Source organism: Polyodon spathula, chromosome 24 (genome assembly GCF_017654505.1).
Source record: "Polyodon spathula isolate WHYD16114869_AA chromosome 24, ASM1765450v1, whole genome shotgun sequence".
Taxonomy (NCBI): domain Eukaryota; kingdom Metazoa; phylum Chordata; class Actinopteri; order Acipenseriformes; family Polyodontidae; genus Polyodon; species Polyodon spathula.
The window spans coordinates 14,534,693-14,551,204 of NC_054557.1; the positions used below are offsets into that span (position 1 = coordinate 14,534,693).

Consider the following 16,512-nt stretch of genomic DNA (forward strand, 5'->3'; position numbering starts at 1 on the left):
AAGTTGTGCAGGTTAAATGTGCTGTTTCTGTTTTCCACTTGTGCACTGTAAGCCTGCCCAAGTAGGTGAACAAGATCCCTTCCAGCTCCCTGAATCAGCCCTTCACTGAAGTGTTCCAGGCAGTGCTGTGTTTCTGAGGGAGTCAAAGCCTACAGAAGGTGTTCAGTACTCGCTCAGTTTCACAACCCACTCTACTGCCTAAATTACCTTGACATCAAACTGCAATTTATTTTCTGTTTCACTTAATATCTTTTTATGTGACACCGCAGTACTTTATATTCATTTCTGTCTTGTCAGCCACATGAGGCAGTGTTACCTCACTGTTACAGTGGAAGTGTTTACCGGCAGTATCTTCCAAACATTTCAATACTGGACCTAGACTTTGATTCTAAGTGACCAGATTTATAAACGTGGTTCACTGAGGGACTTAGTTTAAAACTGGTACATTGTATACACTGTTGCCCATTGCTGGATGCCAACTAGCACTGCAGCAACTAGATATCAAGATGCATGCAATACAGTCATAAAACTTTTTAGAAGACAAAAGAAAATGACATTGAGCAAAGCTATAATGAAATACCAATCATTAACTGCTGTTAACTGCTGACAGTGAGGACGTTGTTGTTGCTGTTCCTTTATTACAGATGCACGAGGTTGTCAGCCAGTTAATCATTGACAACCTCAATATCAGGCGTTGGCTGTTAAAAATGGACAGTGAATTTGGAGGTAGAGGCACGGCACACTTTGAAATTTCTCATATGAAGTGTTACAGCTGGATTCTGAAAGAGTATAGACGCTACGGGCCTGAAGAATGGAAGAAGAAATGGGCTCAGGTGGGTTTAAATGCATCTCTATGTAGAGCAGCAGAACAGGGTTGTATAAAGGGTTATCTGAACTTGAGCCTTGGGATGTGGAGTCAAGCTCTTGGGAAAAGGTGTGAATATAATAACTATTTCTTTTAATGATACTATACCTAAAGAAAGTACTGTGTACTGACAAGGGTTTTTAGCACTTTCTTTACCAGAGCTGTATACTTTAGCAATAACACCCAACACACGGATTGTGTATTGCTGTATGCTTCAACACATGACAATTCAAGTCTGTCTAGCTTGTTTACATATGTTGATTTAAACCAGCATTGCAAGCCACCTTTTTCCAAGGTGGGGTTAGAAAGTACTTTAAAATATTGATTCATTGTCTGCCTTTTTACAGTTTAATGGACTGGTGATCGAGCTGCATCGGCCATATCATTAATTGCCAATAGTATTGTATTGAAGGGAATTGCATTTCCTTCTTAGTCATATCAGTGAGTTCTAGCTGGGAAAATCATTCTCCGTCAATGCAAAATGCAGTAGTGGGACTCACTCCACATTTGTTTGTGAGCTTTGTATTATCTAGACATGATTCTTTCAATTGTGAATGCATTGTGACATCACCATAGGCGTCCACACACAAAACATACAGTGACAGGTTATTAAAAATATCAGCTCCCTTCGGGCTAAGATTCTATTCTCCTGAAATTGTTTAGATGAAAATATGTCTCTAAGTGCAACATTATTTTAATTCATATTTATAGCAATATTTGCATAGTCTATGGTGCAGATCCTGTGCTGGAGTTTTGATAAGGATGAAGGGGACTCGTGTTAGGATGCATGATTGAGAGAGTTGTCTATTGCATATAAAAGACAAAGATTATCATAACAGGAGCGGTAAAGTTTTATGGTGGAGGACTGCTTGCAATAAAATAAAACAACTGCTGGAATAATGTCTGTATTTTACTGAGTAGAAATAAAGACTGCATATCTTTGTGTATTTTATCTAGAGTTTGTGGTCTGTTTATTGCTTTGAAAGATACTGTTGCACCAAGTTAAAGATTTGAAAGCATGTCTTGGGTGAAATATAACTAGTACTGCATATAAATTAGCAAGCATGTTCCCACCCGGGGGGGGGGGGGGGGGGGGGGGGGGGGGTTGGGGGTCGAGGAGAAATGAAAAAAGAAAATGAAATGCTCTTGTGGATAAGTCTGTCAGACAATATTTTACAAAACAGTTAGAAATAGATAAGCGTGGGACAATAGCTTGACCCTGCTGATGACTTGCTCTCCAATGCACAATGTTAAACTGTTGCCACTTGCCTTATTTGTATGGTGTTTGCAAGCACAGGGACATCCCTTTCATACTCTCATCATTATCCCTTCCTAAAATGAAACCATACACACAAGCAGTTAGCTTTCCATTGATTTAATATGCTTGTAATCAGTACATAAAGCTTCAGGCCTGCCGTGTTAATTTCTCATATGCGTACAAAGTAGCCTTTGATTTTCTGTCTCGCGTTAATTACAGTGTTTTGCCATTAAATAGGGAGCTTTGTGCAAACTAATTACAAGGTAATCATTGTGTACCGCAAGATCACTGTTTGTACCTTTTATTTGAACGTGAAATGTGCAGATCTTGCAGTCTGGAGCCACTATACCTTCCAGCTATTAGCTCTCACTAATTCATAGCATTATTGTGTTAAGATTATGGCTGTAATTGTAGTGGTATTGGTGCTGTTAATTACTGGAGTAAACGGTTGAAATGGTGCCAGGGCCCATTGTTGGGAGCACAGGCAGAGGGGTTTAAATGGGGTTTTCACCATCTGGGGACATTAAGAGAGGCAAATGTTAGATACAACGGCAGCAAGGCAGTGTTAGGAGCCCAGGACCTCAGGGCTTGCAGACCATATGGATTCAGCACTTTGCATAGACTTTATTCTATATCTAGGATTTTTTAATCAATGGCAAGCATGTTTAAGGGCATAATTGTGTAACTAATATTCTTAATAAGAAAAGGGTCAAGTGTGTTTTTTATTTTATATTATGTCTTGTGCTGTCTCATTTTAAACTTTTTAAAGGGCGAAATGCTTGTTATGGAAATTATTTAATCCCAAGTCTTAACATTTAACTTTACATAAATGTTGTTTTGTGTTGAATTTGTCGTATGCATGATTGCACTGTTTTGTTTAAGGATTTTCAGGAATAAGAAATTCAACATTTTTTTAAACAATATTTCCATACCTTTTTTTTCTGACTTCATTAGTCCATCTGGATGTTTTGTTTTAATATGGAGGGCTGCTAGCACATCTTTACTAGTGTAGTGAGCGCTTGATAACCCCAGACTGTTACCCAGTACAAAAGGTGCCCCTGCTATTCAGCAGTCTGTGTGCAAATTGTTTTAATTATTGACTGTATTTTGACTCAGCGTGAAGAGCGCTACTGGAGGCTGAAAGAGAAGAATGTGGGCCCCATGTGGCCTTAAAAAAAGCACAGTTGCTCAACAGCAGTAAAACCGCAGAGGGGAAAATATTTCTTGAAAGCCTCTTGTTCTAGCCAGCCCAGAAAAGAGGCTATTTGGTACTTGTGTGCTGCAGGATGGCATATGTGCCCATGTTGAGTGCTGCAGTGAAAGGCAGGCAGTCAAAGCGACCCCCAGGCCTATGTGTTGAATTGAGGCCCGCATAATGAGGGCCAGGGCTTCTCAAAGAGCAGTGAGTAGATAATGCTACATAAACACAGGCAGGGAGGCATGCGCTGCTTGTCTTCCTTCACTTAATGCACGCAGCGCAAACCACTGCCGTTCCTGTCACACACACGCCGGCACAGTGGATCATTAGGTACAAGAGAAAATTGTGCCTAATAGCATCAACAGATGGAACAAAGATGTTACAAATCATTTTCACATACAAGCAAAACAAACAGGAGTGTGTGTGTGTGTGTGTGTGTGTGTGTGTGTGTGTGTGTGTGTGTGTGTGTGTGTGTGTGTGTGTGTGTGTGTGGAGGTGGTAGTGTATAAGGGTCATGTTTTCAGGGTTATTTATATAAATGCGGTTTACAAAAAAAACTGCATTTATATTGTTGGTAATACAAACTGAGTAGCCTTGCTGTATATATTTTTCTGTAATAGTGTCCAGATATAAAATGCCTTGACAAATAAATGCTTTTCAGCTTTTACAGAGACTAGGTTGTGTGAACTATGCATCAGCTGCAGAGTCACTTACAACAGCATCTCATTTGAAAGACAGAGCACAAGGAGATTAAGTGACTTGATCAGGGACACGCAGTGAGTCAGTGAGTGAGCTGGGATTTGAACCGGGGACCTCCTGCTTACAAGCCCTCCTGGTTACAGCCTTGTATATGAGGGGGTAAATGCTGGAGTAGAATAACCGATTATCCAGGTTGTGTGTGCCAAAACATAATTATATACTGTACAATATTAGTAAATGCATTGAAGTTAGCTGATTGATACCTAGGCTAGATATTCTGCAGCTAATAGAACAGGGCTGACACAAATGTGTAGGTTCAGCAGAGTTAGCTGAGAGCTGTGCAGTGCTGCTGTAGAGTTCAATGCTTCTCTTGATGTCCTCCAGGCCTCAATATGGGTAATGTGGCCACTGTTCCATAAGATAGACACCAGTCTTGCATCATTGTCTGCTTTATAGCGTATATCAAAAGTGGAATCACCATATAGTATTTGACCTTGGCTCTGCAATATTATCTTATAACGTGATAGTGATTCCATGACTTGAATTCCAACAGTGATCAGCTTTTCTTGAGCACAGACACCGAGCTTTCTGAGCAAAAATGCAAAACATGTTCTGCACATGTGCATGCATTTATCATGGACGCAGTTAGATGCAGTTAAACACTAGAATGATAAAGGTTAGCCTAGATGAACCTACCACCCCCACCCAAACAGGGCTGACACCAGTTCTTAAAGGATTGAGCAAAAACTGTAATTTAGCCATTAAAATTGTAATTAAGTGGGGACCTGTTTTTGCATTGATTGGTTGATTGAAGGGCTGATTGATTGATTGATTTGCACACATGTTCATCTTGAACACAAAAGGGTCAGGGAATTCAGAACAGGTGGTGCAGTCACAATGGTGCAGTGTTCAATCTCAAAGTGGCCATCTACACAGTGTGTATTTGTATGTTAGAGCTAAGATGAGTATGGTAGTCTAAGCAACTGCAGTCTATCATTCCAACCAACATTAGCTACCATATATTTTTTCTTCCACCAAAAAAGTCTCCCTGCTTATTCCAAAGAGGTATAGTACAGTAGTTTAGTTAGTATTTACAAAACCTACCCCAGAAATATTTTGTAATATTTTTAAAACTTTCTAGTATAAAAATAAAAGACACACTTTTTTGTGTGTGTGTGTGTGTGTGTGTGTGTAAACACTCTTTTATTCATTTTCTTATGTGGTAGGAGCCGGCTCTGCTGAAGATCTTGGAAGAGCTGCCAGAGTATTTATCACAGCATGGCAAGCTGGTCAATAAGAAAAGATTCCCATCCTGGAAAAAGTTCCTGGAAGCATTTCTCAGTCAAGGTAAGTAACCAGTAAGCAAGCTCTACAGAACATCTCAGCATTAACCTTGCATTATTAAAAAATAATTTCAATTAAAGAAGGTGAGGGGGGGCAGAGGAATCTTGTGTACTTACTGTGATGACTGGTCATTTCATTACTCAACCCATTTACAGTACCACGCTTTCCCCCAGACTTGTTTTTCTTAAAGAATACTGAGAACAATATATATAAAGATGGGCTTCTCTGTCAGTTACTGCAGATGTGTGGGCGGCCTCTTTATACTCCCTGCCCATGCCCTTCTCCATTCTAGGTGGTGTAGTGGAGGCCTGCCCGCCTTCAGAAAGCATTACCAAGCTAACAGTGGACATGCTGATCGAGCCCAATGGGAAGATGTCAATGGTGTCGTGTGGAGACCAGATCCATGCTGGCACCCCCTTAGAATGCTGCGGCACGTCCGTACCCCAATCCTCGGTCGACCCTGACATCCTCCACTCCATGTGCATGCGGATCACAGCGGCCTGTAAATCACGCGGAGTGATGGGTTACCTCTCCATCGACCTCGTGACCTTTATCCATCCCCACACAATGGAGCAGCAGGTGAGATGGACAGCAGAGAGCCCCTTCATATATCAGCGGGGTAATAAAGATTTCTCTCCCCCCCGGGGGCTGTAAACAAGAGAGAAGCGAAAATAATGCAGAGATGCTATCAAATAAACTGCCACATCTTATTGTGTCAATAAACTAATCCTCATTTTAAGGGTTGCCCTTTGACACGGGGGCAATAGGGAAAATTTTATTTTCATTCATTCTGTTTTATGATATGAATATTTTTTTAAATGCATACCAAGTAAAAAAATTAAATAATGCGTGTTCAAAACTGTAACTAAAACATAAACTTCACTAAAACGCAAATGCAGAAAATGTTCAAAAAATTTTACGGACACAAAATGTCTTGAAAAATACTATATATTCTCTTTGCCAGTCACAACTCAGTCACAGTACACTTAACAATACACGTTTTGCATTGTTACATTTTGCTTGAAGTCTGCATTAGGTTGGTAGTGGATATTTAAGTTGGAAACAAGGTGAACCACAAATGTGATTTTCTACCAGCCATGGCTCATAGCTCCTGCATGTGTTGCGGGTCTCCTGCAGTGCTCCAGTGGTGCTCTCTGTCTTTGCTATGAAGCATACAATGAAATAATTGCAAAGTGTGATTATGTTCTCCTTAGTGAGGTCTGATTCAAAGAAAACACCATCCCCAAGTCCCTGCATGATTTCCTCTCAGGAGCAGATATGTAGAACACGATGGCTCCCCAGTGACAATAAACACTAGAAACCAATTGAATTAATGAATTGGCAGCTATTAAGGAAACTGTTGAAATGCAAGTCAGAACTGATTCTGAGAACATCAAGACCTGGATTCCAGCTGCTATCTCCGGATATATGTTGTAGATCTTTTCATCTTGTATTGAATGAAGTGATAGTTTCTTGAAATGAAACACAAAATACTGAATGCTGTTAGTGTTTAAAATGGCACCCTGTATAGAAACTGTACATCACATTACATACATTATATAATTGCATTGCACTGCTTAAAATGGGGCACAGTTCAAAAGTGTTTGCTCAAGTCAAGCTAGAACCAAATAATGAAGAAATATACTGTAATAAACGCTCTGAATATGTGCCCCTTTTCTTAAACAAGCCGTTAGAGTTGAGTTGTGGGTGTCTAACTAAGGGGCTATGACTGGCCAGACTCAAAGGGGCTGTTCATGTGCACAATTGTTTTCATTGACACACTCTGTGCCAAATGCACATCTTAGCTTTGTTCATATGTAGGAGAAATCAACACGCAACTCAGTGTTTTGTGATGAAAACTGTTTTTAGACACGCGGTAACAGTAGCAGCACTTTAGCCGGGCTGAAGGACATTCCATTTAACATTCATTCATATATAGCACACGTATCATATATATTTTAAACAAAGCTTACATGCTCATTAAATGTGCAGAAAAACAAAACATTTACAGAAACGTTTTTTAGTTTTTCAATTAGACAATGTAATTTGTATTACATGACCCCTTGTTATATATAACATACATAATAATAATAATAAATAATAATAATAATAATAATAATAATAATAATAATAATAATAATAATAATTCCCTTTGCAGTCACAATTGCGGTAACCTAGAACAGTATTGTAACCTCACATTATTATTTTTTCATGTAGCCTTCAGTGTTATAAAAAGCTTGCTCAAATTATTTACCACTAGAGGGCAGCATTATAAGATGAATGAATCATGTTGTAAAACACAATGTAATAAGCACAGGAGAAAGTTTGCCAAAATCAGCTTAAGTGTATATAATAGTAGTTTTATACACGCCAACAGAATAGAACTTATGAGTAGACCATTGAAAATGCATGTTTAACTTATTTTTGAGCTATAATCTAGTATGTGGAACACCATGGTGCTTTATTGATTTAGATTTTGTTATAGACATGAATCAGAACCAGTTCTGTTCTATTTGCTGGCTTGCATTAATAGCAGAAAGGTTCTGTATGTAATCACCTTTCAGTTTCCATATTCAGCTTGGCTGTGCTCCATGCCTCAGTTGCTGGGTACAGTGCAGAGCGAGGTGAGTGCAAACGAGCTGTAGGTCACTCACTCTGGGGATTCATTGAAACCTGGCTGGAACGCTCTTTGTTTAGTTGGTGATCTGTTGCGTGGGTTTGTTAATCTGCTTTAGAAAGTTAGAATTCATGCCTGTAATGCTGAGATCTAATTAAAATGGTTTCCTGATCAGTAGGCTTGCATGTTTCCTCTTTGTCTCCACCGCCCTGGCTGATGATGTATAGATTCTTTTTCGAAGGGTGGTTTCAGGTCAGCGCTGTGGTGTGGTTATCCTGAACAGCATTCAGACTTTGTTTTGTTTTGTTTGTCTTTTTTAGTTTAAGGTTTAAATATTGCTCTGTGACATACCCACCAAGAAATAGCCTGTGAAGCTTTTATCAGTTCAAAAATATAAAAGGGATGTTTGTATAGTATCTGAATACCAATTCGATATGTAATTGCACTGCTTATTTATAATCCTAGTCTGTTTCAGCTCCTTTGAAATGATGCTGAATTAACATTTTAAAAAAGAACCACGAGCCATTAGCAGAAAGATATATATTACAAACCAAATCTAAAGGCAAAGCAGACGCCACAGACATATCTGTGTACAAACAAGTCTGGATTTGAACATCAATTTGCATTGAAACCTGTTGCTAAAAGCGGTCTTTTTTTAAGGAGTAAAGCAGGTCGCATATGTTTGCCCTTGTAGTCCTGCAGCACATTGTGGAGTAATGGAGCCTCAGCTGCTGGATTGTAGCTTTTAATGAAAAAGAAGACAATGCAAACAGGTACGATCCAGGGTCGTGTTTCAGCAGTCTTTGTTGTGTCTGACAATGAGGCGGGACCGTTTGATTCTTACGGAATTTGTAAAGGGCTCTCTGGAGTCTGTCCATCAGCCTGTGATGGGGATTAACTAGAATGGAGAAAACAGGATCACTATATCTTCATAAATCAGCTTGGCTCTGATTTTGTATTTTTTATTTTAGTTGATTACAAGTTAAAATTACAATTTAGATGCACAGTTACTATTAGCATTAGGTCATGCTGGCAATCAATTTGGTTTATTTCAGTGTACAGTACTTGATATTACAATATGATTGGATCTATCACCTATGCTGTTATTCACTGACATGGTTTATTTTTCTTTCTTGATTCAGAAGCAGTAATGTGCACGGATGCACATAGTGTGACACATTCCCCAGCCCACATAGTTTGGCACCACAAAGTGATGTGCTATTTTGAATCTTGTCCCATTTCATGGTAGTTTATTACATTGTGTGAGCTTTCAATGCAAGAGTCTACAGTATATGTATATGTATGTATTGTATGTGTGTATAGATTTGTGTGTGTCTTAGTCGGGAACGAAAGCTTAGGAAATCTGGAAGATTGTGACTATAGCTTATTCAATTTAAACCAAAGCTAGCTTTTTTTTTTAAAACACAAATTGTACACTTTAATCGGATTGTTATACTTTTTAAATGCAATAAAGAAAATTGAAATGCAATCCACCTGCAGACAACCTTAAATAATCTCTGTTACAGGACTTTCAGGGATGCGTTTTGTTACATTAGAGGATACTATCAGTAAGCCTTTCAAGATATATCTAGATAATCATAAGTAAAACAATAAGGATCTCCTCTTTAGGTGCTGCTTAGCTCAGCTAACAGTGAGCAATCCAGCGCAACGCAAATCAAAGCTCTTAATGTAATGTGCTATAATAATAGGAGCTCAAGGGTGTCAGTCTTAGCAGCACAAATAAAGCAGGGACTCAAAAAACAAACTCTTCAAATCAGACATGCTGTAAATGACTGCAGTAAATAGCTGTGACAGATCCAGAAATTTAGCAGAAGAAATACGGCTAAACGCTCATCAAATGAGAGGAGTAAAGGTCAGCAGGCGCTCGCTAGGAGGAGGATTTACATTTGATGGCAGGAGCGTTTAAGTTGACAAATAGGAACCCAGGAAGGCACTGCAGCCACCTGGCAGTTAGTTATTAAGAACTCTTTCAATTGTGATTTATTCCCTACTTTAAAGAGGGCAATGCTATTAAAATATTATTCTGAAATTAGCCCTGTTTTAGAATAAGGCCTTGACAGAGTGACCCCTTAATATCCTTATAATGATGCCATTTACCATTCAGATCTGAAGTCACTCAACGCAAGGTTTGTTTTAGAGTGCTAAGCACTAGGGCAGATCCACGGAGGATACTTCCAGATTCAAACACAAACAAAGGTACAATTTTAAAAGCAGGGACCAGATCCATAGTGAAACACCTCTCTTAACAGTAATCAAAACAGGGAGTCTTTTGTTCTCGTAGATGTGTTTTTGGTTGCAGAATGAGACTAATAAAATGCTGTGTGTTAAATATATAAGACGTCATCCCATCTTCTCAATGTAACATTGCTCCAGCTGGCATTTCTATTATTATCACTTAGGAAATGTATACTTGCTTTCAACACGTTTATAGTCTCCCATTCCAACGCTATTGTGTTAAACATCTGCGTTTTAAATTAGTAAAATATAAATATGAAATTATTCCTTTTACAGTCTTTTATTGTAATAAAAACAAAAGCTACAAATTAAATTAAAATTTAAAAAAAAGGTTTGATTCTTAATAATATATTTTCTTAATTCTGCCATGCATGTTTCTGCTTGGGCAGTCTCACAGTGCAGTGAGATTCCAGAGTCGCTGCCTGTGTGAATTTGCATTCCAGTGCAGTGTTTATGTTTGTTCAATCCTCCAGGTGTGGGCCACTGATCTGGACTTGTGCTACAGTGATCAGCTGTCAATGACCCAGCTGATGCTGCTGATGACCAGGGGGAGGCTGGACTGCCGCTCCAGTCAGCTGGAAGTCCCTCCGCCCGCCAGGGATGTGAAACAGCCTGGCCGGCTCCGAGAGGAGGCAGCGACGGTACGTGTGCATTAACTGCAGCTCAGGCTACCTCAGCCATGAAGAATGTTTCATAACCCAGTTTCTCATTACAATCACAAATTAATTACAAGTCATTACAGAGCTGTTATATTCCTTGGTATGTCGCCGAGGTTAAATATGGATGGCATAATTAATGCTTGTTATGAATCTACCAATGAAGTATTAAGGAACGGCTTTTTTAATATTGCAGGGTTTTTGTTGATTTTTGTCTCTGGACTTTACATTCGGTAGATGAAAAAAAAAAAAAAAACACAGCCCAAAATCATTCCTGGCTTGAAGCATACAGCCTTATCCCAGCTTGCATGACTGGGCTGCTTAAAACTGGCTTCAATTGGTACTGACTTGGCAAGGTTGCCAGTCTTTGTGTATATGAGACCCCAGGTGGAATTGAAAGAAAACGTTGCTCATGTGATTGTAAGAGACTATTAATCTCATATACTGTATAACATATTCATACATGTCTGCTCCTTTAAATATTGTTTACAAGCAACCATGGTCTCAAAGAATAAATTGTTTGGCTTACTGCCAATAGAAAACCTCTAAACTAAACAATTTAATGAGCTGGCCTTGGATCAGCCATTACAACAGTCTCTACGGCATGTTGCTAAGAGGAGAGCTGAGCACTCATTTACCTTAAGCAGGGAAAACAGAATCCTTCTTTTTAAACTGCATTAAAATAACATGCAGCTGTGGGTTAGCTACTGTATTAATATAGATCGAAAAATCGGTCAGTCTTGAAAAGTTCATCGTTATGACGATCAAAACATCTTGTCAATCTTCAATTCCAACAGGTCTACTATACTAAGCACTGCAAATTAGAATATTCTGGTCTTAGAAATGATATTGATCTTACCAACCCTTCTATGTCGCTTAATATTTCAAAAATGAATCCCGTGTAATAATAAAATTAACAAAAAACCATCTGTTTTGTTAAATACTATTACTTATGTAATTATGTATAAACCCAATCGGCCAGTGGATGCAGAATACATTATCATTCTGATAGATGGGACTAAATAATCAACACATTAATAATTCATACAGCAATTCATTATGCATGTGTATGCAGACTGTGTATCTGAAATAAGCACCTCATCAACCCGAGGCCAGTCCTTAAACAATAGTACTCCATTATTAGTGGCAAACTCGAGTTTACGCTTGTTAAGCTGCTACTTGTATTATTTTATCAAACATTCATTTCGTTTCAGCCACGTGCTCAATACAGCAGATTTCACAGGCTCCTCTTTTTTAAAGTTAATGTTTTAGCAGTGGCTGTTATTAACTATCAATATTACAAACATGATTAAATCTCAGCCAGACTTTTTTTTTTTTTTTTTTTGTTATGCAAGAATTTCAAGTATGCCAGCTTAAATGTGTCACCAAAATTACAAACTGTTCAAGTAATGTTGTTCTGTTATTGTAAATCTACAGCACTTCATTAAATGCAATAATAAGAATATTAATAATAGGAAGCGTTTTATTCTTAATAGAGACCTCTGCAATGTAACCATTTTTGTGAGTCGTTTGTTACTATGTTGATCTATTTTTTTTTCTTTTTGAATTGCACGTTGTAGTAAAGACTTTGATTAATCAATTTCCACAATAGCACATGCATAATATACTTATTGGACTACCACTAAAAATACCGAAAAATCTGAAAACTCCCCATTGAGAAAAAAAAAAAAAAACACCTGTAAATGTATCTAAGTGGGGAATTATTTATAGAACGTTTGGAGAATTAATATATCTATATCAGGCTGTTTTTGGTTTTCTGATTGCTTGCACATGGAAAATCTAACATTTGGTTATAAAAATGCTTCTTTTTTTTGACTACCACTAACTGTAACGGTGCTTGTGTTGTCGTTGTCAGCCTCCAACAGTCACAAGCCACTATGCCGTGATGAGCACCCAGCTGAGACACACCAACCTGGCCATGGTGCACTACAGTGTGTTCTTTCAGATGTGCAAGGCACAAGGAGTGGGGTTTGATATCAAGGTAACAGAGACGGGAACATTTCCATGATCATCAGTGTGATGTCGTAAGCTATTCTACCACAGCATAAACAAAAACTACCTTTACCTGATCAATTATTGAGCCAGATGTATATTTAAAAAGCTCAGACGTGCAGTCCTGCGTTCTTTTATTTGTTTTATGAATATTTCATTAAATAAACACGATATCTGACACTGTGCGCCATAGCTTCAGACACCCCAGACATCTGTGTCATACTTATAAACAGGAGCTAACTAACAAAGGTCATTTAACTGCGCTTACCAGACTCTGTAGACAAGAAGCCTTTAACGATATCATGGGAACATTTTAAGGTTATTGCTACTGGTTTGTTTAGGAACAGTACGACATGGAGTTCTGTGAAATGAAAAACTTTTTTTCGGGAAACTATTTGAGTTGACCTAATGCTGTGCACATTGATGCAAATGCTCAGCCTGACCCCAGTTTCTGTTTTGTTTTGTTTTTTCCCACACTCAGGTAGCACTTGCTTTAGGGGAGTAAGACTAGCCACCAAAAAGAGCAAACACAGTGTTTTGCAAACAAAAGCTGAACAAATATGTCAAAGCACAAAAAACTGCAGTTAAATCCCTAGACAGATAGATAGATAGATAGATAGATAGATAGATAGATAGATAGATCACTGAGGACTGGGATTGCTGTAGTATTTTAGCAGACTGTTACAATATGTAGGAAGGAATATCTAGAAAAGACTTAACAAACAATTGGAAACAGAACACCATTTTCAAGGTTCCAGTGATGTATGTAAAATGTATTTTTATTTTTTCCCCATTTGAGTAAAGCCTGTATTGCAATACTTGCTGATTAACATGAGAATACAAATCATTCCAAATGAATCAGTAGAATTTTACCAATAGAACACTTTGGCAGCCAACAGAGAGCAATATAATCTAATCAAGAATAGATACGTTTGGTTCTTCAGGATGCTTGATTTCAGGATTTTCCTTTTATTTTCTTGTTTCCAGGAAAGGCAAGGGACACTGTTTATACTCCACGACAGCCACAAAAGACACAGCCTGGGGATGATGTAAGTAGAGAGCTTGCCCAATCAAATGTTTCCTCATCCAGGATGATGAATGTGAGCCTTCAGTAAAGTTAATGACAGTTGGCAATGTTGCAGACTGTATTTATTTAGTAACAAACAAAACAATGTCCCAGCCAGGAGGCACCCCGAATCTGATTTATTAACTAATGGAATTAATTAGCTAATTCCATCTTTTACCACTGATCTGCTCTGTAATAACCTCTGGAAGCAAGTGCAAAGGCAGGTTTTCTGAGAGGAATAAAACTAAACTTAGTTGTTAAATTATTGAAGTAGGTTCTTAACAATGTGTGTGCGGATGTTTGTGTAGACGCTGCATGGTTATTTGTGAGCCCGTGCACAGCTGATTGTGTGGAGCAGACCTGGTATCTTCTTTGAATGATTAGCTCAGGCCATGCTCCTGAGTGGCTTCTTTCCTCTCAAATGTGCAACCCAGCCATAGATTAGAAACGTGTCAGAGGAGAACACTGGTTCCTAATTGGTGTACAGTTCGCGTACAAGCCTATCTGACTTCACATATTTGAAGTGCTTGATAAAGGGGGATCACGAATCATGTTGCTCTAACTTTGAATCACAAAGCAGATTTTAGAAAGTCTGCTAGCCCATGCTCAGTGCAAAGGGTATTGTCAATCTTGATTATAAGCAGGACAATGTATTCAGGGTGCCAGGGGACTTGCAGCACTGTGTGGGTAACGTCATGAATTTAAGCTGATTCACACGTATGAATAAGTCTTCCTGTTTGGGCAGCATTGCCAGATTGTCTGTGCAGTTCAACCAGAACAGGAGAAGTCTCAGGGCAGGCTGCATGATGCAAGGTTTTAATGTCTTATTGTGTCTAAACTTTATATAGTGTGCGACACTCAACAAAAAACCACAAACCTCCTTTCAAAGGAAGTATAATAAAATGAGAAGCATTGTCCTACCACTGCAATGGGCCGTGGGACCTGACAAATAAACCCATTGGTATGCTGTGGTGAGTTGATTAATAAAAGATATTTATTACACAAATCCTTGTGTTGACAAGTTAAAATAGTACCTCATCTTTCATTTTTCCCTGAAGATTGCTGCCGTGTAAGGTTGGAAATACTCATTAAATTCCTTCAGCACATCTTTCCCGAATGAGAGGGTGATTGTTTTTTTAAGCATGCAAGGGGAATCATTAGTAAACTCATTTGTTTTGATATCATTAACAGAACAATTGGGGAGGCTCTCCAGGGGACCCTCATGACCTTTGCTCGCAATCTCTCCATCATTCATCAAGAAATATCAGCACCTAATATGCAAGGCGAGACCAATTTTAAGGTAAGGTGTTAATTAACTAACGTTAATTTTCTATAATACACAACTACTGGATTAACGATATGTCATTTGTTAAACAGTTTTGTTAAGGCATTGTAATTAGGGTTAAGTATAACTCGAGATTTCTTTTTTGTTTGTTTGTTTGTTTAATATATTCTTGACTACTTTTCTTTACAATTATGGAACCACTGTAGTGAATTGTTCATCGCTGTCACTTTTGGGTTTATTTGAATCTCATTGTCCATTGATCAAATCTATTATGAGATTTTTTTTTTCGCTAATTATAGAAGCATTCCAAGCAACAATTTTCATATTGTTTTCGTTTTATTTATTGAATGGTGAGTATGAACAGCATTCATGTCAAGGGATCTAACCTCTTTCTGATTATAGGGTTCATGAATAAATAACCAATTGGAATGAACGGGGGTCATGACATAAAAAGGAATTTATTTTAAAGTGAAAAGATTGGAATTGATTACTGTAAATATGCATTTAAAATCAGAGAATAACTTTGTTTTTAAATACAGCACTCTTACAAAAACAGCCCTTCCAGTTGCAAGATGCATTATCATCAGGGGGCAATTTTGTAGGGAAAACTGTCACCACAGGACTTAAAATGCAAATGAGGAACCTAGAATAGGGGCTGTTGCCTCAGACGCCTCTCCATACTGTAGAGTACATGAGACTGTGAGCAGATGAACGTGATGCGTGTTCCTCACCTGGAAGGCTGCTTGTTGCTCAGTCAGTGAACAGTGTGAGCATTTGATTTCATGGAAACATGCAGCATGTGCTTTTTTTGTTTTTAGGTCAGAGGATGTTTCTTTTTTTCAGTTGGATTCATTTGTATTAAAATGTTGTTACCGTTAAATGTTGAATAATGTTTCTGTGTATCTGCATCGCAGGGTATAATCAATGACATTGAAGGAATTCTGGGAGTTACAATTGAAAACCAGGCCAGGTCTGCAGAAGAACGGCTACATGAAATCACCCAAAAAAAAAAAAAGAAATGAGTAGTGCGTTTGTAACATAACAACAGAACTTTAACTATAAAGTAAAGCTGTGTGGTTATGATTTAATTTTACAACAGTGTCATGTATTTTCAGTAAAATAGACAATGTTATGATTGTTTATACAGAATGGAGTAATATTCAAATGCTATACTTTGATTAAACATCTAACCTGAGAATTATTTTATTACAATTATATATATATATATATAGAGAGAGAGAGAGAGAGAGAGAGA

General features: G+C 38.2%; 1 protein-coding gene across 3 annotated transcripts in view; it reads left to right on the plus strand.

Moving 5' to 3' along the window:
- iqch (IQ motif containing H) overlaps positions 1-16,512 on the plus strand; it is a 33,760-nt gene that overhangs the window by 14,972 nt on the left and 2,276 nt on the right. Inside the window, exons 14-21 of one of the 3 annotated variants that reach the window (XM_041226898.1) lie at positions 645-833; positions 5,247-5,367; positions 5,657-5,943; positions 10,711-10,878; positions 12,770-12,895; positions 13,894-13,955; positions 15,164-15,272; positions 16,172-16,510. In XM_041226898.1, coding sequence (XP_041082832.1) covers positions 645-833; positions 5,247-5,367; positions 5,657-5,943; positions 10,711-10,878; positions 12,770-12,895; positions 13,894-13,955; positions 15,164-15,272; positions 16,172-16,279 — 1,170 coding nt within the window. In that variant the 3' untranslated portion in view covers positions 16,280-16,510. Of the gene's footprint in view, positions 1-644; positions 834-5,246; positions 5,368-5,656; positions 5,944-10,710; positions 10,879-12,769; positions 12,896-13,893; positions 13,956-15,163; positions 15,273-16,171; positions 16,511-16,512 lie in introns of those variants that run through there. The other 2 variants (XM_041226897.1, XM_041226899.1) reach the window with 2 other exon arrangements.